The 27,461-nt window shown below is 47.1% G+C and overlaps 3 protein-coding genes across 4 annotated transcripts in view; 1 reads left to right on the forward strand and 2 right to left on the reverse strand.

The window, feature by feature from the left end:
- LOC144127859 (inactive peptidyl-prolyl cis-trans isomerase FKBP6-like) overlaps nucleotides 1-26,790 on the reverse strand; it is a 67,087-nt gene extending 40,297 nt beyond the window's left edge. The window contains exons 1-2 of one of the 2 annotated variants that reach the window (XM_077660826.1): nucleotides 26,725-26,790; nucleotides 10,268-10,353 (exon numbers count right to left, since the gene is read on the reverse strand). In XM_077660826.1, the coding sequence (XP_077516952.1) occupies nucleotides 10,268-10,341 (74 nt within the window). In that variant the 5' untranslated portion in view covers nucleotides 10,342-10,353; nucleotides 26,725-26,790. Of the gene's footprint in view, nucleotides 1-10,267; nucleotides 10,354-18,758; nucleotides 18,885-26,724 lie in introns of those variants that run through there. The other variant, XM_077660825.1, reaches the window with a different exon arrangement.
- Nucleotides 21,546-24,383, forward strand: LOC144127857 (uncharacterized). Its single transcript, XM_077660823.1, has 2 exons — nucleotides 21,546-22,263; nucleotides 22,842-24,383. The coding sequence occupies exons 1-2, from the start codon at nucleotides 21,832-21,834 to the stop codon at nucleotides 24,279-24,281; spliced, it is 1,872 nt and encodes a 623-aa protein (XP_077516949.1). The 5' UTR covers nucleotides 21,546-21,831; the 3' UTR covers nucleotides 24,282-24,383.
- Nucleotides 24,406-26,414, reverse strand: LOC144127858 (uncharacterized). The gene is made up of 3 exons (XM_077660824.1): nucleotides 26,079-26,414; nucleotides 25,752-25,991; nucleotides 24,406-25,570 (listed from the first exon to the last, which is right to left on the reverse strand). Exons 1-3 carry the CDS (start codon nucleotides 26,308-26,310, stop codon nucleotides 24,528-24,530), a joined length of 1,515 nt encoding a protein of 504 aa, XP_077516950.1. The 5' UTR covers nucleotides 26,311-26,414; the 3' UTR covers nucleotides 24,406-24,527.
- Nucleotides 26,791-27,461: the final 671 nt, after the last annotated feature.

A 27,461-nucleotide genomic window follows, 5' to 3' on the forward strand; every position in this document is an offset into this window, starting at 1 on the left:
GCGCGAACGGCACGAGGAGACGAGCTCGAGCAACGGAGCAGGCGAGGTCACGGCTGAACGGCTTCCTGAACCCGGGTGACCAGGCCTGGGGAAGCTGTCCTCGCCCAGTTCTGCTCAACCAGGAGCCTGCTGTCTCGTGTCTCCTGCCTGTCACTCGCTGCCTCGGAGTGCGGGCGCCGTGCCGGGAACAGGCAGGTGCTGCCTGCCCGGAGATCCTGCCGGCCTTGCTGTGGGATCGTGCCTGCCGTCCCGTGGCTGGGACCCCCTGCCGTGAAAGGGTGCCTTCCTGGCCGTGCCCGGGTGCCCAGACCTGGGCGGCCGTCACCTTTCTGGTGCGTCGTCAGCGCCACCGGTGCTGGTGCTCCGCGCCCGGCTTCCGGCCGCAGGAAGAACAACCCTGCGGAGGTACCTGGCCCCGGCGCCTTTCCGGCTACGGGCCGCGGAACCTCACACCGGAGCCACTCCTCGACCCTCAGCCGCACAGCTCCATACTCATCAGTGACTGCTCTCATATATTAAGTAAACCATTTTTGTTACATCTACGGACGTGCACGGTCTGGGACGACTTTTCTGGATCCTCCGGGGCCCCACCTCGGAGGACGCTCGAACCTGCTGGGGGCCTTTTCCCCTCACACACATGTAACGATATACCACTCATAACAATCAAATTATTTAATTTATCAATTCTCCAATTGCTCCTATGTAAAAATAAACCAAATACAACGATAAAATTATTGGCGAAACAATGGATGCACGGTAGGATTCTGGTCGTGAGGAAAGTGTTTACCACCAAAATTTGGCTGCAAGTTTGATAAAAAATAAAATAATTAGAAGCAAATGATGTGAAAACTCCGAAAACCCACCAGCGTGGCGAAATCCACAAGGGGCATTGCGTACAGCTTTGGTTTATGGGGGCTTAACATCCCAAAGCGACTCAGGCTATAAAGGACGCTGAAAGGAAAATCTGACTACTCGAACCAAGTGCCATCAATGTCGACACAATCGCTGGAGGGATGAGGAAAGAACATAAAGAAGAGCTTGCTTGATGGCCATTGAGTAACACTTTCTCACATGAACGCAGTTGCTGCATTTCCGCCCGTCTGTGGGCTTGTGAACTGGGTAAAAATGGCGGCGACTATGTGAAAGGAGATATCTCTGAACCCCCCTTTGCATACACACATACACTTTGGTCTGAGAATTTACTACATTTCTTAAAGTGTTAGCTTTTCTTAGCACGTTCCTCAGTTTCTGTCCCGCGCGAAGATGCTGTCTGCCGCTAACATCACATCAGGGCGTGTTTATCTTCTAATGGGAGCTCCGGTGGGGGTTTAGCAGCTGCCTTTATTAACATTTTGCTGCTGTTCTTTATCTGAACATCGGGCCATACATTCTCTCCTCAGAAAGCAGTGTCATAGCCAGAAATTCCTTACGAATCTTGGGACAGGGTGAGGATGAAACTGCTATTTATGTAAGGTCTCCTCAGTTCAGTGGCACCAGTTCAGGTGGTGTCTACTCTCATACTCAATTTGTGAGTGCAGCTAGTACCACTTGCAATTCTGCTTTAGCCTCCCCATGAGTTCTCTTCTCATGCAAGCATTGAGAGGTTCTTCGTGCACTCTGAAACAAACAAGTAGCAGATGGCTCTGTGGCCATGCTTGTTTTAGTAAATGACATTGAAACTGTCTCATTTCCCGTGCTAGATGACCATGGTAGCCACATGCAGCGTGATGGAGCGTTTGTATAAAAGAAGGAATGAGAGCGCTGTTTTAGTGTGAAAGGTTTGGTTTACAGGGGTTTAATGTCCCAAAGAGACTCAGGCTATGAGGGACGCCGCTGTGAGGGGCTCCGGAAATTTCGACCACCTGGGAATCTTTAATGTGCACTGACATCGCACAGTACACCGGCCTCTAGAATTTTGCCTCCATCGAAATTTGACCGCTGCGGCCGGGATCGAACCTGCGTCTTTCGGGTCAGCAGCCGAGCGCCACAACCACTGAGCCACTGTGGCAGCCCTTTAGCACTACTTCAGGAGGTCTAACCGGCCCATAGAGTTTGTATGAACTTTGACCTTGAAGGTGACCTTGGAAAAACCTAGCATAGCAACACCCCATTCAGAAAAAAATAAATGCTGCAACTGAGTTTCGAACCCGCAGCAGCACGAACAGATCACCTTCACTGGCCACTGTATGAGGGCACTATGCTATTACCGCAGCCGATCACACCTCATGTTAAACTTCAAAACACTCTCACGCTATGCATTGTGCATCTTCGTCTTCATCAACTTCCATCTGCGACACGAGCAGATCAGATCAGCTTAACTCTTTCCTTCCCACGGCACTAAGCGTGGATCACCGGTAAACGAAGTTTTTGAGCGCACATTTAAAAAAAAACGCTGCGCCCCTGGACTCGTGGCGGCATCTCGGTGATTGTATACAAAGTAGAGTTTCCGTTTCTGCACGGTTCACATTTTAACCGTGTGGCGGCGATTTTTAAAGGGCGCGCGAGCTCGAAGGTTGATGCGCACTTGAGAGGAGTGATGGCGTTGACATCTGGAACTGCACGCGCTCGAAAGATCGCAGTTTCGCTCGATCCGACGATCCGGCAAGTGATCTTGAGGACTCATCGAGCACAGATGACTCGGACATCGGTGTAACGTCATCGGAGTTCAACTCAGATGACGAAGACACAGTTGATCAGCCGGGAACATCAGCTGTTACCTGCAGGTGAGTTTCGGATTCGCCGTCTGCTTCATTTATGGATATCTAGAGCGGGTTCCATTGCCCTGTTGGTGTCCAAACTATTATTTTCTTTATTTATAGAGTGTCCACTTCATTTGGGCACGATGCGCTTCCACCAGCTTAAAGAAGCATGGAGTTTCGATTGCAGAGAGATCCACACCGTATCTAGCCGTAACGCGATCTAGCTGTATCGCGAAATTTCAGTGGACGAAAGAATGGTAAAATCCAAAGCGTGCTCTGGAATTCGGCAATACATTAGAGATAAAGTTGATAAATTATGGGTTCTTGCGGACCCGGAAACCGGCTACACCACCCAGTTCACAGTGTATACAGGGAAGCGTGAGAAACCAAGTGCCAATGGGCTGGCCTTTGATGTGGTAACGAAGCTTTGCAACAAGTACCTTGATCGTGGGTAAATTATCTATATGGACAATTTATACACTTCGACCTCTCTTCTTGTGCACCTCTTGGAACGCAAGACACTAGCGTGCGGCACAACATGAAAAGATCGCCGGGGATTCTCCACAGAACTGAAAGGCGTTACTTGGGAGAGGAGAGCTAAAAGAGGAGACATCCGCTGGCTGAGAAACAACGGAGTCTTGTATCTTCAATGGAAAGATTGACGTGTTGTCCATATGGTTAGCACTGCACACACAGCTAACTCGCACGTGCTTGCCAAACGGTGAGGAAAGAAGGATGGGAAGTGGCATCAAATCGCCATAAAAAAGGCACAGCTTGTTGACGAATATAACGCCGGAATGCTTGGAGTCGATAAATCTGACCAGCTGATTGCCACGTACAATGGTTTGAGGAAATGCATCCGCTAGAGGAAAACATTATTCTGCCACTGCATCAATATCGCAGCTGTGAACAGCTATACTATTTTTCAAGCATATCGCACACAGCATCCCCAAGCATCCGAGCTTTCTAGGCCTTCTTGATATGACCAGCTGCCCTTCAGGACAGAGCTGATTGGACAGCTCCTAGAACTAGAGGACACAGCACCAGTTCCTCTCCCTCCCTCGCCAGCTGCACAACGCACAGCTGTACAACACAAGCCTGAAAGAAACGATGTCCGCCAGAACTGCTAAGAGGAAAAAAAAGTTGAACACAAGACGAAAGTGTTCTGTCGCACATGCAATGTGCATTTGTGCTTCACAATGATAAACTGTTTCGGCGAATGGCACACCAATCTGGCTGAATGAAACATTTATGACTCCAAAAGCTATTGAGCTATGACTTTCAATTTTGCTGCGATATTCTCCTATGGAGTGTTAACTGTTTTGTATCTATAGTAAGCTTTGTAGAATTTATTGCTCTGAAAATATAAGTTACTCATTAAGAAAGTTTACGGTGAATTTCATGAATTATTTGTGATTGCTAATTTTTATTACACATTTTGTTATTACTGTTTTTTTAATGTGCTTTTGCAATGTGTATTTAACACATGCATTTTGGTATGTAATATTGTGTTATAAGTTAATCTTTTCCTTGAAGAAACAAATTGCTAAGTAGGACCAATCAAGAGCTTGAATATTTCACTGTGTCTTGTAATTTTTCTTAACATAAAGAGTACTTAATATATGGGTATAGTTTTTTAAAGAAATGTTGCCTAGTGACATACCCACAATTTGTATATTTTAAAATTTCGCAAAAAATTTTTTGCCAGAAATATTACTCCTTACTCAAACTTATTTTTGAAATTTGTTTTTTTGTTCAATAATTTTTATGTAAATGGTTTTTTTTGTATTTTTAAAATAAATACTATTTGAAAGCATGTTCATTTACCTTCACTTTTATGTGTGATAGCGTCAAGTGCATGACGCGTCACTTTGCCATGACGCGCACTGATAACAGCAGCGGATAAGCAACCGCTGCGTATAAAAGAAGCGTCAGACAAATAAACGCTGATTCCTTGTCCTGCACCGGTCTTCGCTGGTTCTTTGGTGCGGCCGCTCGGCTGCCGCACGCTACAACATTGGCAGGCTCAAAAGTATTCTGCGTCCTAGACCTTGCTGCCGCTTACCAGCAAGTAGAACTTGCCGACGATGCAAAGGCGATTTTATCTATAAACACCCACCAAGGCCTTTACCAGTACCAGCGGCTCCCTTACGGCATTGCCAGTGCTCCTGCCATATTCCAGTCGCTCATGGACGGGCTTCTCAAGGGTATCCCTCAAGTAGGGTGTTATATTGATGATGTCATCATTGGAGGTTCAAGTGAGAATGATTGTCGGAAAAGGCTGGAAGAAGTTTTGACACGATTGCAGGAGCACAATGTGACGCTGCGCATGGAAAAATGCAAGCTCTTTTGCAGTGAAGTCCGCTATCTGGGCCACATAATTTCAGCGGATGGAATAAAGCCACTGGAATCGAAAACAAGGGCAATAGAGCGTGCACCGGAGCCTACAAATGGTACTGAACTGAAGTCTTTCCTGGGAATGGTAACATTCTACTCCAAGTTCCTGTCGAACTTGGCGACTGTGGCTGCGCCGCTCTACGAGCTCCTGAAGAAGGGCACGCGTTGGAAATGGACAAGCGAGTGTTCTCGCGCGTTTCGAAAAACAAAGAACTTGCTCACGACCAGTCCGGTACTTGCTTACTACAATCCGAAGCAACCCTTGGCTCTAAGCTGTGATGCGTCGCAGTATGGGCTCGGCGTGGTTCTTTTTCACATACTTCCCAGTGGGCAAGAAAAGCCTGTCGCTTTTGCTTCCAGGACGTTATCGCAAGCTGAGCGCGGCTATGCCCAGATCGAGCGAGAAGCGTTGGCAATAATCTTTGCTCTCAAGAAGTTTCATCGTTACCTATATGGAAGGGCATTCACGTTGTTCACGGATCATCAACCATTACTAGGCATCTTAGGGCCACGGAAGCAGGTCCCATCTTTGGCGGCTGCTCGAATGCAACGGTGGGCGTTAATCCTGGCTTCTTATCGCTACGACTTGAGATATCGGAAAGGATCTCAAATGGAAGTGGCAGACGCGCTGTCCAGACTGCCTGTTGCAACCGAAAACAGCGTTGATGAGCATGACGCAGACGCGGCAGTACCCCCTCTCCGCGATGATGCACCAACCCCGACCCCGCCACCACAAGACGGGCAAGAACTGCAGCTGCCAGCTGCTCACAACGCACATCCTGAGGCGCAAGCTGAAGCGCCTTCCGACTCTCCACCAACAACACTGCACAGAAGCCAGCGCGCCCGGAAACCACCAGACCGATATACCTCCCACGATTTCCGCCACTGCAGCTAATGAGTGGAGGCGAAGATCTTGGAGGGAAGGAATGTGATAGCGTCAAGTGCATGACGCGTCACTTTGCCATGACGCGCACTGATAGCAGCAGCGGATAAGCAACCCCTGCGTATAAAAGAAGCGTCAGACAAATAAACGCTGATTCCTTGTCCTGCACCGGTCTTCGCTGGTTCTTTGGTGCGGCCGCTCGGCTGCCGCACGCTACAACATTACATTATGTACTGCATGACAATGTAAACTTAGTGACTGTTGCACCTAACTAAACGATACAAAAAACAGCCAATTTCCTCTTGGTAAGGAAAGAGTGAACCTCGATCAGAGCTTAACCTGAGTCTAATATCGTCGCCAGATGCAACAACCCAGCAAAGCAAAACCATGAGCCAACCAGGCTAAACACACGCTTTCGCACGTCTACTCAGTTTAGCTACGTTAAAAGGGCTCTGAAAGGGGCTCTAATAAAGTTGCAGTATGGCTGGGTTGTTAAAGCACGCCCCTTCACGAATACTGTCCAGCAAGAAATTTTCTAATGCGCTTTGTAGAAGCTGAGTTATTTGCAGTCAAAATTTGAATTTCAGCATCTTTGCGCCTTTCCCTCTCCTCCCATCACTTTTTGCACGCTGGAAGGTCGGCACTCCTACGCCAGCCCCACCTCCGGGAGGAGCTTCCTGGCCCACCAGAGCTACGTGGCTTATTGGCAGCGGCCTTGGTAGCTGCCTGACGTCTGAAAGAATCTAACCAGTAGCCACCTCTTAACATGTATACGTAGATGCGAGCGACGGAGGAGGGTGCAAGCATGAAAAAGTCGCCGGAAAAGGCTAGCCAACTTTCGCGCATGATTGTGGGTCCTCTGCTGCTTGTACAAGTGTATTATTTGGCTCAGGTTTTCATGACAACACAATGCAGTGATTAAGCAAGTTGATGTGCTTTTCTCGGAAGGTGTTTCAGAGCACCTTTAAAACCCTACCACTTTTTTTTTAATACGTGGGTGGTCACGTTTGTGATGACTCACAGCGACTTGTTTCTTTTTGCCTAGATGACCTTAAAATCAGCACTCAGCATGTGGCAGCACCAGATGCACCTTCGCTTACACTAGTGACTAGCTTTGAAGTCGCTAGTCGGTGTGCATGCCGTCACCTGTTAGTCTGCCCATGCTTTTGTTTGCCAGGAAGCCCATGACAGTCACTCTGCCACCACCGTCCACTGACAGTGAATGCGAGTTGTGGAGTTCAATTCAAAACAAGTCAAAGCTCCACACAAAAATCATGGCCACTGCCAAAAGATATGTCACTTCGAACAAATGCACAGCATTCAATACAACCACCACAATCCCAAGCACATCAAACCACACATCAAACACCAACACACTGCACCAACACCAACACACGGCACCAGCACCATTTGGTTTTATGGTTTTATGAGGGTTTAACGTCCCAAAGCGACTCAGGCTATGAGAGACGCCGCAGTGAAGGGCTCCGGGAATTTCGACCACCTGGGGTTCTTTAACGTGCACTGACATCGCACAGTACACGGGCCTCTAGAATTTCGCCTCCATCGAAATTCGACCGCCGCGGCCGAGATCGAACCCACGTCTTTCAGGCCAGCAGCCGAGTGCCATAACCACTCAGTCACCGCGTCGGCCTCTAACCAGCACCATTTCTGCACTTCTGTGCCTGATTTGGCTGCTGCACCGAGAGCGCTAGTGTAAGGATACATTCGCACCGCAAGAACTGGTGCTGCATTGACACGGCACTTCTGTGAACTAGTGCAGAAAGTGCAGCCAAATCGAGAAGACCTATAGTGGGCAAACTACACTTGAAGAAAATGAAAGGGAGGGGCTAAGCTTAGCCAGGCCCTCTACTCCCCTGTGCCCTTGCCAGAAAGTGTTCAGAATAAGAAAGCTAAACTATGTTTCTATTAAAAAAAAAGAATAAAAATATTAAATTGACCTTATTCAAGGCTGAACGAGCACACAAGCCATCCCAACACTAACATCTGTGTTATTTGAAAAACACTCGAGAAAATGTGCCATGAGACATTATTCAACCCAGTTTCATGACACCTGGCATTCCAAACATGCCAAAAGACAAGGTGTCTTCAGTAGGATACAACTTAAAAAAAAACAGCAGTTCTTAAGACTGGGCCACGGTACGTGGTGTACTGCATTACTACATGTGTCAGTCACAAAGGTAAACTAAATCGCTTTTTAATGCTTAATTTTATGAAACAAGCCAGGTATCAAAATTATAGAACCTATAACTTTTTTTCTTGTGATTAACTTCTTGTTTAGGTGACAAGAAAAGTTTTAACGATAGACTACATTTTTTGTCATAGAGGAATTCTACTAGCGAGTTACTCTTTTCAAGTTCCCTAACCCCTGAAGGGGATGAAAAGAGTGGTTACGTTAATGAACCGTAGACATGATCCCTTCGCAGTAAAAAAGCCATTTATGGAAACTGCAAAAGCCATAATGAAAACAGATCTGCTCTTCTTGCTTAAAGGAGCTTTTTTCATAAAGGAAGTGCACATTCAATCTGACTTTTGAAGTAACCACTACTTCTCTTCGAGCTCCCTAAAGGATCCCGAAAAGGATGTTCGAGGTTGGCTATAATACGCACGCATTATATTGACTATAGGGCATAAAGCGTTCATACTGCATACAAGACCTCAAAAGCACGCAGATCATTTACAATATATTTTAAAAAATTCACGCTTCTACACTCCGCAGCGACAAGTGGTGTCGGGCTTTCGCCCGAATCCGCACGCAATGCAAGCAACGCAATGCCACAAAGCACATTTTTCTTGCTGGAGGAATGTGACGCGACGTCCTTTAACACCCTAAACATACCGCAACTTTATTGAGAGCCCCTTTAGTAAGGCTGGCTGCCCTCTTCCCGTTTTTCCTAGAATATGATGTTTCCAGTCCATGCCAATATAGAATTCTTGGTCTTGTGGTGGATAAGAGCAATAAATACTATCGAATTATCTCAAGAAGTTCATAAATCAAAACAGATAGTTTAAATAAATAGAGAAAAGTGTTTCCACACAGCACAGCAATGAAAGAAAGACTGATAGCACACATTCTTTCAGGCTTTCAACAAAGCACCCCATGTCCATACGGACGCCTACAGCAGCACTGCTGTGGGATAAGCACAAGATGATTTTCACAAATAGTGCTGGCTTTGATGACCTTGCCATCACAGCTCAAACTACAGAGCAACTAGCCTGTATTTGTTTGAGTTTCTGCATAGTCTACAAGTTTAGCAAAGGCCATAGAGCCAAGTTTCCAAAACAACGAATTTGATGGCACAGATACTGATGCCAACAATTTTCATGAGTGCGAAGTGAAAAAAAGTCATGCCAATGTGCATGGATAGCATGCTGGGAGCTTTCTGAATCACTGCAAGTCATGGCAAAGTATGTGTTAGTTTCAGCCACTAAATCTTCCAAACTGTGCAAACTTTTTGATGATATCCCTGGCAATTTCCAGATTTCTCCAGGTCCACAAAATTTCCCTGACAATTCCAGGTTTTCCAGATCATTGGACACTATGAAAGACATTAGGTAGGCCAAGGATATCAGGAAATCACCCAAGGGACCAAATTTCTTGGAAAGATGGAATGATGGTGTTGCTTCTGTTGTGTCTAAGGTTCAGCTGAATATTCAAAAACATTATACCCGATTTGATACATATCAGGCAACACAGCAGAGGCTGCGAAAATAGTGCACCTACCGAACCATATTACTCCGCCACGTATCATTCACTCCTCTTGAAGCCATGGTGACAGTTTGGACGAAAATCACAGCTGAAACTGAAGCGCTCACTGCTCGGGCCCTCTGGCTATAACTTTCTCTGAGTGCGCACTATGTTTTTGGTGTGCAGAGCGATTTGTGTGCTAGCTTTGGCCGCGTTGCCTTCTGTTTATGAAATGGAGTATAATCACACTCAAGGTTTCGTTCAATTAAAATAAAAAAATAGCCCAGCATTTAGAAGAACAGAAAGCTGGGCGAGTTGGTTGTTATCCATATTAAACAGCACGAAAAAAGACGAGGATAGAACAAGCACAACAACACGCTTGTGCTTGTTCTGTCCTTGTCATTTTTTTGCGCTGTTTACTATGGATAGCCCAACATCATTGCTCCAAATTATAAAACACCATTTACAGTCAGTGCATCTGGATTTAGAACTTTCTAAACTTACAGGGAGTGTGAATATAGGTGGATATTATGTTCCCATTCATGTGTAAACAAGGCATTCTGCACTCAGATGACAACTTACTCAACTGTCACAGGCTCCTTCAAGACAGAAGGGCCACATGAGTAGTCCTCTGCAGATGTCTCCTTTTTCTCCATGGTATATAGTACCTGCACAGATTTGTAGAAGCACGTTTTGAGACAAACATTATGCCACTCAAGTAATGCTTTTTCTAGGCGATGTGTTGCTTAGCCAAAGCACTCTTTTACGCAGAAATGAAATCCAGATGACCAATCATATTGCGTTTTCGACTCGTCACTTTGAAGCTCTCTAGAGCACTCTGAGTGCTCTCATTTGGCTGGTCGATACCAGGCACTGTTTTTGTATTCGGCGGTTCTTTCGGAGCATCAGCCACAAGTGCAGAGTGCTTTCATACGGTCCGGAAAAAAAGAAAAGTTGGCACGACCAGGCACTGGTCACGTGGGTACTTCAAGCGAATCTCAGCGCATCACCAGTGTGTCGGCGGAGCCCAACGGCACGGTCGCCCGGCTGCGGGCGGCGAAGGAGCTATGAGTGTTTGATGATCTCCTGAAGTTCAGCACTAGCTTCAATCTAATGAATTTCATCAGTATACCAAGCCTCAGAACGTTTCTTCATGGCGCATGGCAGCTGCGTGCCAACGCAGTAATGTCAATGACTGCACCAGTGGCATTTGGACGAGGCATCTTGTAAGGTATATTTGCACTTGCATTTTGGATTATACATCTTTGTGTCTCCGTTGTGCTGTGCAAATACAGTGTTTATTAGAGCATTGCACAGGCTCAGGACAGGCCAGAAAATGTACTGTTTTGCCAGGCCTGGGCCGGGCCCAGTCTTGGAAGTTGCAGGCCTGGGCTAGGGCCCCTACCTAGAGAGGCTGCATGCAGCTTTGATTTACTACTGCACAGTGAATTGCACGAGTGTTCTAGGAGCAATACAGATGAAAATAGTGTTTGTTGAGAAAAAAAAATTACTCAGTGCTTATTTACTTATTTTTGGAGCCTGCTACAATTGCTTGCTCCTGACACAAAAAAAATTACAAAAATGCTGATTTTTTTTTTAGACTGTTGCCCGAAACATCTCGAAGTGAAAGAATCCCTAGAATCTTTGCAGTGGTTTCTTAATAAACCATTGCTATTAATTTTCTGCCGATGTGGAATGAGAGAAAGCTCATTCGTAGACATGCTTTAATCAGCATTACTGTGATTTGTCCAAGTAATTTCAGACACGCACACCTTGCGGCGTTGAACGATACAAGGGAAGTTAAAAAATTGGTGGTGGTTTAGCTCTGGATAAACCGGGAGTGACGCGATAGCTACAGCTGGCTGAGTGGAACTTGGTCACGTGACCAACCACGTGACCAGCCACGGCGCCGCAATGCCGGCAGCTGCTCCACACCACGTGACAGCGTGGCGGCGCAGTCACAGGGTGGATCGCAGCCATAGAATGGCACGCCGCCACGCTGAAGGCTCGGAATGCTACTGTAATGTAGCTATTGCTACAAAAGAAAGTGCGCAAAATCCAGCAGCGGGCTGCACTACAGTGGTGTTTTTAATGGAGCTTTGCAAAACCTGATTCACGGCTCATTTGCACGAGTGCACTCACGTACTAGATTACACCGCACCGCTGGCTTAGCAGTTTCAGCTATCGGCTGCACATGCTTTCAGATCTGCAAGAAGGCGCTCCAGATATGCTCAGTTTTGTGTTACTGCTAATGACTGGACAACATCAGTCTCATAAGAGCCGGTCGAGAAGGACAATCATTCAACTGTTCAACAAGCATCCATTGCTTCCAGGAGAGTTTAATTGTGTGCCTCTGGCTCCCAAAAACACATCTCATGCTACAAGAAACGCCACTGACATTGGCTTAGGGCGCGTCGAGTCTTCAAGCACATACTACGCAATAAATGGGCATTACTTTTCGTGCAGCCATGATTCAACCCGTGAAATCGTGCTCATTAAAAAATAAGAAATGTCATTGCTCCAGCTTCGAGGATGTTTTAGTATTCATACATAGAAGGCTGTAAAAAATGACTGATAAAACACCAAATGCAACGCAAAGTTCGTTGCAAATTTATGCAACCTTTTTCATTGGCTCTTGGATGTTCAGGGCTATTCACAGAGACTATCACTGTTTGAAAAGCCGATCGGGCAAACCCACCTTATATTCTCATTTCTGTATTCACCCAAACCAATTTTTCTAGCATTATTGTGATTTGAGCGCCTTTGCCTGCCAATTCTTTGCTTGTGTAGCAGGAGAGAAATTGTACTCAGTCAACAATTTACTTCTTCAGCTGCTGCAGGAACAAGAATGGGCCTGGACCCGAGCCAGGCATCATGTCGAGCTTGGCAAGCCGAGCCCAGGCTCAGTAAAGTGACAATGTAGCAGATCTGGGCTTAAAGTCTCGGGCTCGTGCAGTGCTCTAGTGTTTATCAGTGCATACAGCACAAAAAACCTGCATGTGCATGGTGAAAATGCAATGTTTTCGTAGTTGACTGTGGCAGTGTCAGCTAGCGAACTTTTTTGCTGGCGACCACAATGATAAGCTCGAAACGTTGCTATCTGTCGGTGCTAGCTAAAAGGCTTTCAGGGTCTGCGCTTCAGTCATGTGACCGCTCCGAGAGCACCTCGCATGTTCGGCTAGCCGGTGCCTCCTCAGAATTAAGATTTTGCTACCAATCTGCATGCTCTTGGTCAGAGGATCAAGGCGACCAGTCAAAGATGCCATTAGTAACCAACATCAGTGAACACTTCTAGTATGCCGGCAAACTGCACTTGTGGTTTGCAGATTCACTCCTCTGAACTGCATGACTGAAGCCTTTCATAACAGCAATGAGATCGTTCAGCTGTATCGTAATTGCATGGAACCATGCAACTGAAAGACCTTCCTGCTGCAATACACGACTTCTATCAAAGTAAGCAATGCACTCACAATATGAGTAAAAGATAAAACTATTATCGCCATTTTGTCAGTGGTCCAACAGTTGCTAGTGGTCACTTCCAACTACTGCAAACCTTTGTTGACACAAACTGCACGTTCAAGCTAGGCAACATAATTATGCTTTATCTACATGTCACGACAGGAATGGTGGCGCCATCTTCTTTGCCGGCCGTGGAGATTCTGCAACGGAAGTGGGGGAATATTTTGGGGGAAGGCTTGAGGATGCTGTACCACGAAAGTCTTATTAGTACCTCAATGGACCACTAGGGGCATTACATGAGGGGTGGACTAAGATATTGTTACGCCGAGGAGTTCGAGGAACAGGAGAGAGGTGCATGCAGACTGATCTGGGCTCTGGGCCGTCGGCGACCTGCTTTCATCCGTAGAGCTCTCACCTGTACTAAAGCCATTTCATTCGCTACATTTGGTGCTAGGTGCTGGGTACACACGTCCTGGATTCGCCAGTACCCCGTTGCAGCCACCGTGTAGCAGGTTTGCCACCTTTCTCGCCTCAGGAGTTCCTCCCAATGCCTACCACGCAAGCGACCTGACCAAGAGACGGCCTTGCTCCATCAGCGAGAGCCGTGTACATTCCACGGCGAGACCGAAGAAGACGTTGAAGAATGGCTTTGACATTATGAAAGGTGCAGCAAGTACACCCATTGGGACTCTACCGCCTGCCTGTACAACGTCGTTTTCTTCCTTATAGACACGGCTCTGACTTGGTTTGACAACCACGAGGAAATTCTTACGACCTGGAGCCGATTCGTTGAAGAAATCAGCAAGTCCTTCGAAGATACTCTTGTGAAAAAGGAACGTGCTGAGCAGCAACTTTCCCAGAGAGCCCAGCTGCCCGGTGAAACATGCACGCGATACATCGAGGAAGTCTTGAAACTTTGTCGCATTGTCAACCGGCAGATGCTAGAAGACGACAAGGTAGGGCACCTTCTCAAGGAAATTGCTGAGGACGTGTATCACTTCCTTATTTCACGTGACACCCTTGCTACGGTTACAGGTGTCATAAAGCAGTGCCGTGCATTTGAGGTACTTAAAGCACGCCGGATAGCGCCCAAATTCGGCCACCTTTCCAATGTGACAACCGTCGCCAGCATCGACATCCCCGAGCCAGAAGACATCGCTTCTATTGTCAGGAGGATCGTACGCGAGGAGTTGGCTGCTCAGCGTCAACGTACAAATTTTGATCTCCCTTACCAACAGACATCGAGGTCTGTGCCATCATGGGAACAGCGGACGCCATGGACTGCACCAAATAACGGACCATGTTACAACTCCGGCTCCACCCGGAGCATTTATTTATGTTTTAATTAAATTAATATCATTTAATTGGGTCAGTGATGAATGATTTGAAGGATTCCAGGACGGATGAAAGCTTCAGCAGGCAGGTTGTTCCGGTCTCTAGCAGTCTGGGCGAAGAATGATTTCAGATGCGCAGAAGTGGATGCTCGAGGTGTATGAACAGCTTTCGGATGACTGATGCGAAGTGATAGGTGGTGTGCAGGAATGATAACGAAATTCTCAAAGGGGAATGATAAAGCATGTGGAAAAGGCAGAGTCTAGTTATTTTCAGATGGGATTCAAGGCTGGGCAGGTTAGCTTTTGTTTTCAATGCTGTTACGTTCATATGATACGAATAATCAGAATATACGAACCTTACCGCATGGCTCTGGACAGACTCAAGGGTTTTGGCTAGGTTAATTTGTCGGCGGTCCCAGATTGAGCATGAATATTCAAGTTTAGGTTGAAGAAGAGTTAAATCAGCGAACAGTTTTACGGAAGCAGGTGCTAAACGCAAGTTACGTTTTAGATAACCAAGAGCACGGTTAGCTTCGTTGGTTATGTTCATTATGTGGGTGGTCCAAGGGAAATCCTGTGTTAGGCTAATTCCTAAATATTTATATGAAGATGCCTGGGATATCATGGAACCGCGAAGGGTGTAGTTAGGAGCAGGATACGATTGACGAAGACGAAATGATATTAGAGTTGTTTTATTAACATTTAAGGACATTAGCCAGTTTGTGCACCACTCTTCTGCAAGTTTTGTCGCATTGCAGATGGCAAGTGTCTCTGTTATTAGTGATGCTCCAGTAAATGACGCAGTCGTCGGCGAACAAAAGAAAGATGGAAACAGATTACTTGGGAGGTCATTAATGTAAATTAAGAATTATAGAGGCCCCAAAATTGTGCCTTGTGGTACGCCTGAGGTAGCAGGGGAGATGGAAGATGCATGATTGTTAGCCCATACGAACTGCTAGCGATTAGTCAAAAAATTTCGGAGTCAATCATATACTAGTGGTGATGGAAAATTTTGTCTAAAGCTTTTTCAAAGTCTAAGAAATGAGCATCCACAGGTGTGTTAGTGTCCATACTAGAACTGATGTCGCGAGTAAAGAGAGCCAGTTGGGTAGAGCAGGATAGGTTTTTCAGGAATCAGTGTTGAGAAGGGTGAAAAAAGATAACAGCCTACAAGACGGTCACAATGTGCGAGTAAATTACGTGCTCCATTAATTTAGAGGGAACGCTAGTAAGGGAGATGGGACGGTAGTTCTTACCAGATGATGGAGGGCATTTCTTGTGCACTGGGATGATTTTCCCCACTTTCCAGTCGTGAAGTACAAAACCGGACTCGAGTGATTGCTGGCAGATATGACAAAGAAGAATGGCTACAACGTTTTTAGTATTCTGGAGAACTTTTGCGTCAATTTCAAAAAATAACAGCTGATGAAGTTGCTTTCATGGAATCAATTAATGCGATTATTCGGTTAGGGTCAAAACGTATGTCTGGCATAGGAGGATAATCAAAACAAGGTTAGTCAGGGATGTCGCCTGCAGGTTCGTGGGTGAAATTGGATGAAAATGTATAATTTAATGCTTCGGCCACCGTGTCAGTATGTGGAATAGGTGAACCGTGTTAGTCGCACAGCGATATTGGCAGGGTTGCTTTTGGGTTTATGGGCTTCCCAAATTGCCTGGGCTTGTTGTGAAGCATATCAGGAAATGTGGATGAGATGAAGGTTTTTTTGGCTTCTGTTGCATGAGAAAGGAAGTTCTTTTTGGCAGCCTGATACATTTCCAATGCGTGCGCATTATTAGAATTCTCTGCAGATCGGAAGAGCCTTTTCTTTTGTTAAGCAGCCTTTTTAACGTTCCGTTGAGCCTTGGCAATGATGACCGTGTGGAGACTGTTTGGGGGGGGGGGGGGGGGTAGGTGCGAATGAGCTCGTGCATTTTATCAGTGAATAGAGGCCAGTTAGTTTCAACAGAGTGATTTGAAAAGTTTGAAAGGAAAGAGCTCCGTGAAGTTGCTATTCATGGTATCGTAGTCACCTTTGTTGTAAAGCGTTAATGTTTTCGTTAATTTTTGAAGGCGTAATAAGGGACTGTGATAGGTGCCATAGGTTACCGAGTGATCACTCGAGCCTGATAGGTGCGTGAGCGGTGAAATGCTGTCAGGATGAGCAGCAAGCATGAGATAGACCAATTGTGAGGCACAAGTTCAAAAAAATCGCTCACGATAGTATGCTTGTTTAATGTTGTTGCAAGGTCATTCCACGATATGAGAGGGAAATTAAAGTCGCCAAATATAAGCAAAGGTGTGCGCGAATGAGATGGTTATGGACTGGAGCGCATCGTGAAAGTAGTGCATGACAAACAAGGCATCAGCGTCAGGAGGCCTGAAATGGGAGCAGACGATAACAGGAGGGTTAAATGCTTTGGAGCGAGCGAACCTGATTCCCAAACATGAGGTGACATTTATGGGGTAGCAGAGCAAGCTTTGATGGGTGGCAATTAGGACACCACCGCCACGCCTGTTCTCATGATCGTGGCGGAAAATATAATTAGGGAAAGCGGCAGATAATTCAGAGTTAGAAATGGAAGGATACAGCCAAGTTTCCGTTAGTACCACTATTTTACTTTTGGTGGTGTTAATAATGCTGCACAGTGAATCTGATTTTGGTAAAATGCTTCTGATGTATGCGTAAATGAAAGGTACATACTTAGCATGGGATTTGGAGCGTGATGCGGCCTCTACCTACAGCCGATGTGGAGCAACTGTTTGACAGGGAACGACAGACAGTGCAGTTTTGGCCAAACTAAGTTTTCTGTGATCTTTGGTAAAGCAGTTGCTCAACAATCTTCAAACCTCCCGCAAAAGGCCCCATCCATCGCCTAATCTCCACGGTCGACCAACGAGATGGTGCCACGGGTGCAATTGCTGATAGAGAGGCCTGTTTCTTTTCGTCGTCGCCGCAGATGATGCGAATATCCGACTTCTTATTGGTTCAGTCAAGCACCCCAAAGAAATGTGCTATAAAAAAATTCTGCCAACCAAATGCCATTTCTGCGCAAAATTTGAGCTCGAAAAATTCACTGGTTTAGCTGCGAGGAGCATTCTGCGGTGCGCGTATAACTGCGCAACAGTCTGTATGAGGAAGGCTGTCTACTCAGTTTTCGGAGCCTCGAAGAGTTGTGGAGCGACATGGACCTTCCTCATACCTGCTGGATGATGGGCAAGTGTGGCACCCACCCAAATTTTCGGCTGTTCATCAAGAAGTCGTTCAGCAGCAGTTACTGTCCTCAGCTTCGGCACCTTTTTTCGCCGGCATTTTGCCACGCATCGACTAAACTCGAGAGCCGACAAGTCCACATTCCAGAAACGCGAATCAGAGCTTCTCTTGTAACACACCTCCAACCAAGCATAACCCCAATACCGCTGATGTCACTCAGAACCCTTCATTGCGCCTGGTTTCGCCTGCTCCAGAACTGACAGCCACTCCTCAACTTTCGTGCACCTTAACAGCAGCAACTGCTAATTTGCCTCGCAGAAGCACGCGTCAAAAGAAGCTACCCACAAAGTTTAAAGGCTATGTTATGGATTGGAAGAATTTTTTTTTTTCCACGTGCGGCGGAAATGTACTTCAGAGGCCGAAGCGTTGTAGGCGCGACGCACACGCGCACACGGAATGAGGAACGAAGGAAGGAATACACAACGGCTTGGAGGAGGTCGATTGCTGCGTCTGCTGTCTTCCCGAGTCCTACTTACGATACAACGTTTTTCATATACTGAAAATGTACTGAACGAAAAATCGGAGCGGCATGCGAGTACCCCACGGTCGAAAGCAGATTTTAGGTAACAGCGAACGCGAAGCGAAACACCCCGAACGCAAGCAGAAAGGCAAAAACATACATGAAGTCTTGAGACAACCATTACGACAGTCACAGTGCACTCACATTCAGTTGCAAAAGTAATGTTTAAAAGTAGAAAGTGAAATAGGCACCACGAACGCGAAGCGCAACACACCGAACGCAAGCAGAAAGGCAAAAATCATATATGAATTCTTGAAACAACCATTACGACAGTCACAGTGCACACTCACACTCAGTTACAATGTAATGGTTAAAAGCAGAAAGTGAAATAGGCAACACAACAACGCGAAGCGCAACACACCGAACGCAGAAAACATACATTAATTCTTGAAACAACCATTACGACAGCCACAGTGCACACTCACATTCAGTTACAAAGGTAATGGTTAAAAGTAAAAAGTGAAATAGGCGAAGTGCCATTCACTTACAGTATGAACCAAAGTAAAAGCGCTTTCTTTCGATGCGGACCGCACTAAGCTCTGCAACAAAGTGGAAACAAAGCAAAAGTGGCAAAGGAGCCGTTTTTTTTTTTTTTTCTTGAAGGTGACGGTGGCGGTGCCTGGGGAGGTGGCTGAAAGCAGCGGTAAACGCCCGGATTGCTCAAAACTCCCCGAGACAAGCTCAAACAAGCCAATCCAAAAATCTAATATGGCTACAGTGAACTAGAATACTATCCTAGTGGCGCGAACGGAAGGGCGCGGGCGTGCCGTTTGGCGTAGAAACCACTAGGTGGCGCCACTGCAACTTTTTTTAGCGGCGTCGCGGCGTCTTCGCTGGAGCTTGTGTGTGTTTCTCCGAGTCGTTGTTCCGGTGTGGTGTACTAATACGCCTGTAGTTAATAAACATGCATGCCATTTGCTTCAACTAGCTTCAACGTAACCTCATAGGCACCATTTTTCTGCCCTTTGAGCATTTCGGCGATGATGAAAAATCGCGTCGTCGTATGCCGTCTGCTACCGAGAACGGGCGCCGGGCAATGAGAGAGGCTCACGGATTTTCCGGTGGTTGTTAGTTGTCTAGGTGCATCTATTGCCAGGCTGATATTGTTTACTTCGATTATTGTTTGGTGCCATGGGTTTTAAAGTCCTAAAACAACTCAGGCTATTAGGGACGCCGTAGTGGAGGGCTCTGGATATTTCGACCACCCGGGTTCTTTAACGTGCACTGACATTGCACAGAACACGGGCCTCTAGCATATCGCCTCCATCAAAATGCGATCGGCGCGGCCGGGATCGAACCGGTGTCTTTTGAGTCAGAATCCGAGCACAATAACCACTGAGCCACCGCGGCGACTTAATTGTAGAGAACTACACCCCTCATTCATCTGTGCGCGCGCCTACGTGTGATCTAGTCTTACGGAAATCAGTTTTTTCCTGAGACGGTTAAGCGGCCTCAGAAACGCATTTTGGTCAGAAAATTTTACCCATGACTGAAAATATTTCCAACACAATTTTCGGCAAATTTTACTTGCAGTGTATGCATGACATAAGCCAGGTTGATAGTAGACGGGAGGCGAGCATTATACTTTTATTGGCAAGTGCGGATATGTAAAAGAAAAACTGAAGCAAACATTGGTTTGATGGCAGGCACATTATTGGCGTAACCAGCCTAAATTAGGTTACATAGAAATTTCATCCGTGGAAACAAGGCTGGGCTTGCAGCTACCCTAACAGGGTGCTTCACAAATCTAAGTGCATCGACTCATTTTCAGGGACTTAGAAGCTTGGCATTTCCGGTTGTTGCTGCTATTGATGCTTTTCATAAAAAAGTGAAGGCGGGTTGTTATGTAAAAAGCAGTGAGCTCGGTTGCAACATTCTCACAGTGGTCTGGACAGCCAAGTCGAAGCTCTGTTTTTGCCTTAACCACATCTACAATATCGATGATACTGTCTGCATGTAGTTCTAGGAGGCTAAAACATATTGTGAAAGCTTTTTCTAGGTCAGCTACAAATTCGTACAGGGCGGCAGCGGGATACAGAAGACCACCGTTGTCTTTCATGCGAGTGAACTGGGCTAGGTTTAATTTCCCAGCCGCCTCTTTGGTCAACAAAAGCAAATTGAGGCAGCTTTCACAGCCCGTCTTCAGAACACATTTCCTGGCCACATAACCAACTGTACAAAAATATTAGCCGGCTGTCACTTCATGCCACAGTGCAAGTGGAATGGTCTGGGGAACACTGCATTTGCTGCATCTATGTTGCCTGCATCTAGCAGTTTATCAACAAGTTCCTGCCTGCTACTATGGGAGCTTTGCTGGCCAGCATCTGCATCCAAAAGGGAACAGCACGGATTTATCGTGAAGAATCTCAAGTTTGGTGTCTCTTCGTATCGATGTTGTTGCGAAGAGCACGCTGGCGTCACTGTCGCAATTTATCCGGCACCGGGTCTTTGAGGGAAACATATCACTCCTCGAAGCATGTTAACTGTGAAGGGCCCACTCTCAGTGGGGCCTGCAGCTTCATTTAGAGCGTTCAGCTCGGAAATCGAAACATCGGTTACAGGCTGACGAAGCGCTTCCTGCGCGACATCTGCACTTTCATTCTGTGCGTCTTGTCGCTTGCTGTTGCTGGCCTTTCTGGCCTCTGTTTCGCTCTTCGGACCGAAAGGTAAGACGGACAGTCAGGCAGGAGGGTAGGCACCGCACCATGTCCCAGTGACGGCTTCCCACGGGGAAGTCGCACTTCGGAGCCATTTATCATGTGTATGTAGTCCCGCAATATGCACTCCGGCTCAAAGTGGCGCTCGCAGACCGCTGAGGACTCAGTGAAAGGTTTGTGATCTCTTCGCAGATTGCGCTCCCACTTCTTCCTAAGTTCGTCGTCCGTGGGAGCGGCGAAAAAATTAGGAGCTCCTGGATAACCGCTCCGACAGCCCAGGGCAAAGCAATGGGAGTCCGTCTTCCTTTTCGGCATCGTGCCTCTCTGTAGTGTATTTATAGCACGAACTTCACACACGCAAGACGATTTTCTACGGATCACTCACAGTTTACAGCTCGAGGAGCCACGCCGAAACGTAGAACGCAGACAAAACACTTCGTTTCAGCCAGTTAAGCGCCCGGAGAGCCGTTCCGAATGCGAGAAGCAGCCCGGCAGCGGCAGCGCGGGGATAGTAAAAGGCGCAGTAGCGCCCCTTGCGGCGAGGAGAGGCGTTCTGCCTCAGCCGCTACGCTGCCGCGCGCCTCCGTTCGCGCCACTAGATAGGTATTCTAGTTCGCTATAAATATGGCGGCACACATTCAGGCGACTGGTTGCGTTCGGTTGCTCGCGCGTTCGTAGTGCTGGCGAGCGCTGGCGAGATTCAAGCTTCGTACTTAGTGGTGACTAACTGCTTTCCTGAATAATTTCCTATGTATTTCCGTTATGTGCTGCGTGTATTCCGACGTGTTTGTTGAGGTGGTATGGTGCATGGTGGCGAGCGGCGAAAAGCAAAAGCGTAAACAATTCAGTGACGTGACGTCACATCCGCCTGCTCGTTGACCCGGCCACCCGGCGACCATGCTTGATGCTTCGTCAGTCTTCGTTCAGTGCTGTGCTGCCGCGGATGCTTTCAAATTCGTGGCACCGGCACCGCTCACAGCTCTTCTTCATCCGATTTGTGCCTGCTATGGCGCCGCATGAACCTTTAAACGCGGGTTATTACTCTGAACTCATCGGCAGTATTCGCGTTCGTTACGAAGACAAGTTGAAACTGTGCGATGATATCGATCCATACACGCTGCGGCCCGGAGTGGACACAAGTGCCGATGTGAGTGGCGTCCCCGAGATTTCGCACGGCGACATCGTCACGTATCTTGTGTTTTCCGCGAACTTTGTGACTTTGGAAGACATGAAAGCGTACAAAGCTTTGGAGTCCCACAATTATTTTACAAGCGGCTGGGTGAAGCACCTTTCTGCCAAGGAATTCCAGGACGGCAAAGTTGTCCTGCTCGGCGAGGTAAGCATTACGAATCCATTTGATGATTGCAAACCTTGTTAATCTGTATGAGCAAAGCTGTGACGAATGGTCCGTACGCCGTTTGCGCTAAGCGCTCTGTGCGGCGCATCTGAAGCGCGACATTCGGTTATGTATGTACGCGAGCACGTGAAGTGTCCGCAAAGCGTGAAAGGAGGCGGAAAAACCTTATCGGTTCCAAAAAACAAACAGAAAAACGGAACTTGAGGTCAAATCTAGGTGATCAGAATACTTTGCTTCGTGATGACCTCGGTGGCTCGCTCGAGGACCCGGCGTTGAACAGCCAAGTCCGAGCTGGGCAGCGCAGTCTCCCACAGATTAAAAGAACCGAGTTGCAGCTCCCATTATGTGCCTTTGTTTTTATTTTGCACAGTCTGAATGGCATTGCAAATGAGCAGGTTCAGACAGACAAGTTCGTGCACCGCAACTCTGAAAAAAAAAAAAAAACGGCTCAAATGTTTTGTTCTAAGACGACATCCCTAGGCAAAGTGCAACTGAACCGCAGCAATTTTGAAACGATAGGTCAGTAAAGCCGACGTTTTTTCTCGTTGTCTTCGCAGGTGAACCACTCACAGAGGCTGGGGCACAAACCTCTCCAAGTGTGGATTTTGTGCAAGAAGGATGGCGCTGTGATCACTGCGCACTGCACATGTATGGCTGGAGCAGGGGAAGCATGCTCCCATGTTGGAGCCTGTTTGTTTGCAGTTGAGACCGGCATCAAAATGATGAAGTCAAGAAGTTGCACCCAGAAGGATAATATGTGGCTGCCCGCTTATGTCGAAAAAGTACAATATAAGCGACTCAAGGACATAAACTTCACATCATCTAAAGGGAAAAAGCGGCAGCTTGATAGCAATTCCTTTGAGGCAGGTCCAGTCAAGGAGCGGGCTCATGTCCCGCCACTTTCAGAGCAAGAGCGTACCAAGCTTTACGGCTCAATTCAGGATGCCGGCATTGTTCCTTCAATTTTTTCAGTCCTCCGCGGATATGATGGACACATTCAAAATCCTGTACCGATGCATGATGCCCTTTTGAGAAACCTCTACTCCGAAGAAACGTTGGCGCATGATTTGGATGTTTTGGTTAAGAAAGCCAATGATGTCATGCCATCAATAATTATAAGTGAAGAGACCGTAAAGGCCGTTGAAGCTTTGACAAGGCAACAGAGCAGCTCGTCTAATTGGTTTTTGTACCGAGCGGGCAGGGTGACTGCTTCTGTAATGAAAAGGGTGTGCCACACAAGCATTGATAACCCTAGCATATCACTGCTAAAACTGATATGCTATCCTGAAAAGCAGTCGCTGAAGATGCCTGCCATCACATGGGGAGTGAAAAATGAGCCCCGTGCCTTCAGGGCATACCAAACCAGTGAAGCCGAGAAGCACAACATGTTCAAGTGCTCCAAGTCGGGGCTGCACCTGAGTACAAGATATCCGTTTGTTGGAGCAACACCAGACGGTCTTGTTTGTTGCGCATGCTGTTGGAAGGGTGTTGTTGAACTTAAGTGCCCATTTTCGCTCAGGGAAGTGAAGGACGTTACAGAGATGGCTACTGCAGGTTCCTGCCTGGAAACTGTCAATGGTGTAGTCCAGCTACGGCGACAACACGGATATTTCTACCAAGTGCAGACACAAATGGCTGTATGTGATGTTCAGTGGTGCGTCTTCGTGGTGTGGACACCTAATTTGTTGCACGTGGAGAGAATACAAAAAGACAGGCACTTTTGTGAGGAAATTCTGGCTGCTGGAAGAAAATTCTTCATTCATGCAATCCTGCCCGAGCTTTTCAGCACCTACTTCACCAGGCAGCATGCTGGTCCAGTGGTAAACTCTCCCAGTGATGTCTACTGTTTTTGCCGTGGACCAGAAACTGGAAAGATGGTTGCTTGCGACAACGCATCCTGCCACTACAAATGGTTCCACTTTTCATGTGTGGCACTCAAGCGAGCACCAAAAACTACACTGTGGTTTTGTCCAGAGTGCAAAGGACCCAAAGGCTAAGCAACCTGTAACACAACTTGGACAGCTGCCTCATGTTTCAACCTTGGAAGTGCGTCTTGAGGCTGGAACACACGTGGCCCATATGGGACACGCTGAAATCTGGCGTTGAGAAATGACAATGCCGTCAGCAGATTCTGAGTTTGCTTTATTCAGACATGCAGGAGCAGGACTCACAATCACTTATCCACTGAGGCCGAAGCCTGCTGTCCAGTGCTTTATTCAGACATGCTGAAGCACGATTCACAATCACTCATCCACTGAGGCTGAAGCCTGCTGTCCAGTGGCGTCCTTTGGTGCAGCAACAATTGATGCACACAAGTTAGATAGCACACAACACACAGCTACAATTTTGTCGAGTGGTGCGACTTCATCTCCTGGCCGGCACACAACGTAATCGATTGGCACGACAGACTTCAGAAAAATAAACTTATTCCTAATGAGTCCAATTACTCTTTCCACGTGTATTCGCACGTTTGCGAGCTTTCTTGTGCTCTGCACATCTGCTGAAAGTTGTTTCTTTCCCCTGGTAAACGCTGGCACGTGAAGCTTTGCACAGTAGAAACCAACGCTTTCGCTGATGTTAAAACCCCTGTCTGCGAGTACGTCTCCAGGCACCAAGTTGTGCAAAAACCCACAGTGTTCGGTGATATGTTTGTCACTTGCCCTGCCTCCCCAACCTTCGGATATATATGTAACAACACCTTGTGGAGCAATCCCAATCAGGAACTTGGCTGTATTGCTACCTTTATACTGGGACCATGTTTCACAGCTTGGAAGATACGATGATTGCCTTTCTATCTTGATTTCGAAGCAATCGATGATGACTGCTACATTCGCACCAAACGAGTCGTAGAATGCCTGTGGCATTGTCTTTTGCAAAGCATCTCGTGTGGGCCAGTTTATTTCATCTTTAAGTCTGCAATACGCCACGTGCAGCCACTTGTCGAAAATGCGCGATACTGTAGCCTCTGAAATATTGAACCGAAATGCAAGGTCAGCGTTTTGCAGATTTACTTTTAGCTTCATCATGAACAGAACGAATTCTTGAAATTTTGTGAGCTTATTGTTGACATTGAGTGAAATGAAGCTTGCTAGTGCTTCGAACACGGCAAATAAAACAGCAAAGTTTGGCATCCCAGTGTACAGTCGCACCTTTACTTCACAACTTTTCAGTGACCTCACCTCGAGCTGCTCTTTCTGCAATGTGTACAGATGTTCATTCAGCACTACAGAATGCTGCTCCAGTGCCTGTATGTCTTGCATGGTCATGTCGGTTTGAACAGCGATTCCTGTATAAAAAAAAAAAAAGTTTATAAGCTCGTAAACTAGAGTGGCAGCCAGCGAAACTGCATGCTGGCTAGGCATCACAAGCACTAGGTAAGCGGACCGACGCACCAAAGGCCTTGGAATGCATCGTAAGCAAAAACAAATGACCATGCATTACTATGAAAAAAAAAAATGCCTACTGACCTGTCTCATTTTCATCGGCGCTGACTTCCTCGGCTTGCGGTGGCTGTGGGGAATCGGGACAGGCACGCGGCGACGCCTCCGATGCCACTGCTGTCGCTTCAACATCGGCCCGTCGATTGTGAGCGAGTCTTTTTGCTCTGCGATCGTGCCGCGCGGAATCAGCATGCCTGGTCCCGTGGCAGAGACTGAGAGACGGGGCCCAGTCTGGATTTGTCTCGTCGAACAGGTTGGACGCTTCTCCTGCGGACGCAAAGCTGTTTTCAAAGCGTTCCACGTTGTCGTGTTGGCTTTTTTTCTATAAAACGGAGATACATACAGTGGGCTCACCTTTTATGAAATGCACACCGCAGACGCGCACATTGGGGCTTTCGTGGTTGAAATTAGCACGTTTTATGCGTGCTAACCACAAGCTGCGGCGCTTCGCACTCAGAGTCTTGGTTCGCTCGCACTGGTTTTCGATCACTTTCGGCAGAGAGAAAAACCTCGCGCTAGTTGGCCTTTTCTTTCTCCCTGTAACGTCGCTGCGATTGGAGCAGCCCACAACGGCGCAGTTGACCATGCTGAGACTGCAACGCTTACGCACACGCGGGAAACAACACGAGCTGGCACTACCGCGACCACACCAGTGCGCACGGAGCGGCGGTGGGTCATGAATATGGCGGCCGCGTATCCCAGCATTCCTGTTGAATGTACAAAAGTGGTGATTCTAAGCATCAGTGACATGGCAATATCGGTTACAGCCACTCCAAACAATCAAAATCGAAAAATGCCAGTATGCTGCAAAAAGGTACGGTACTATCAAGGTAAGTATGGAAAATGCTACATCAATAAATACAGTATTGTGCGTTTTTATCGCTGACACTTTCCAAAATTTCCCCGCCTCAACCGCTGGCTCGTTTGCGGTGAAACTGCACACAGAGCTTGCGTATTATGGTAACTTTTGTATCGTAGCAAGTTTGACAATGGTACTTACTTAGTTCAGGCGCACATGATGCGAAAACGTAAACGTCTACGAGAGATCGGTGAGCCAAAACCCGCAGACGACGCTTTTTTTCGCTAAAGGGCGGCAGTGGCGCTATCTGTTTTGGGCAGCGGAAAGCGTCACGACTAGGCCGCCGAGGCGAGCGTTGCAAGGAGCGCGGGCCCTTTGAATACGCCGTTCGGCATTTGCGTCTGCTTCAACTGAAGCGCATACAACATTTTCGACTAATTAAGCGGAAAAATATCAGAACAAATGATTTAACGAGGCTTTACCTTTTAAAGAATATTGTTTGCAATGCTCGCCTCGGCGGCCTTGTCGAGACGGTTTCCACTGCCCAGAACAGATGGCGCCGCTGCCACCCTTCAGCGAAAAAGCGTCGTCTGCGGGTTTTGGCTCGCCGATCTCTCGTAGACGCTTACGTTTTCGCATCATGTGCGCCTGAACTAAGTAAGTACCATTGTCAAACTTGCTACGATGCAAAAGTTATCATAATACGCAAGCTCTGTGTGCAGTTTCACCGCAAACGAGCCAGCGGTTGAGGCAGGGAAATTTTTGAAAGTGTCAGCGATAAAAACGCACAATACTGTATATGTGCATATACGATAACTGTACAGGTTCAGGTAAATGGCACTGAAGTGAAACATTTCACATGTATTGATATATATCGATGTGTGGCAGTGAGTAGAGAGAGCCAGCGAAAAGTTTCAGCCTTGTGCAGACGAATTCAC

This window comes from Amblyomma americanum, chromosome 4, assembly GCF_052857255.1.
Source record: "Amblyomma americanum isolate KBUSLIRL-KWMA chromosome 4, ASM5285725v1, whole genome shotgun sequence".
In the NCBI taxonomy this organism is placed as follows: Eukaryota; Metazoa; Arthropoda; class Arachnida; order Ixodida; family Ixodidae; genus Amblyomma; species Amblyomma americanum.

Bases quoted from the DNA above. Each gene is read 5' to 3' on its own strand.
- LOC144127857 (XM_077660823.1), top strand. From the start codon at position 21,832: ATGCTTCGTCAGTCTTCGTTCAGTGCTGTGCTGCCGCGGATGCTTTCA. The intron at 22,264-22,841 runs GTAAGCATTACG...TTGTCTTCGCAG, and splicing joins AAGTTGTCCTGCTCGGCGAG to GTGAACCACTCACAGAGGCT.
- LOC144127858 (XM_077660824.1), bottom strand. From the start codon at position 26,310: ATGGTCAACTGCGCCGTTGTGGGCTGCTCCAATCGCAGCGACGTTACA. The intron at 25,992-26,078 runs GTGAGCCCACTG...TTGCGTCCGCAG, and splicing joins CGGTGTGCATTTCATAAAAG to GAGAAGCGTCCAACCTGTTC. The intron at 25,571-25,751 runs GTCAGTAGGCAT...TTTTTTATACAG, and splicing joins CGCCGATGAAAATGAGACAG to GAATCGCTGTTCAAACCGAC.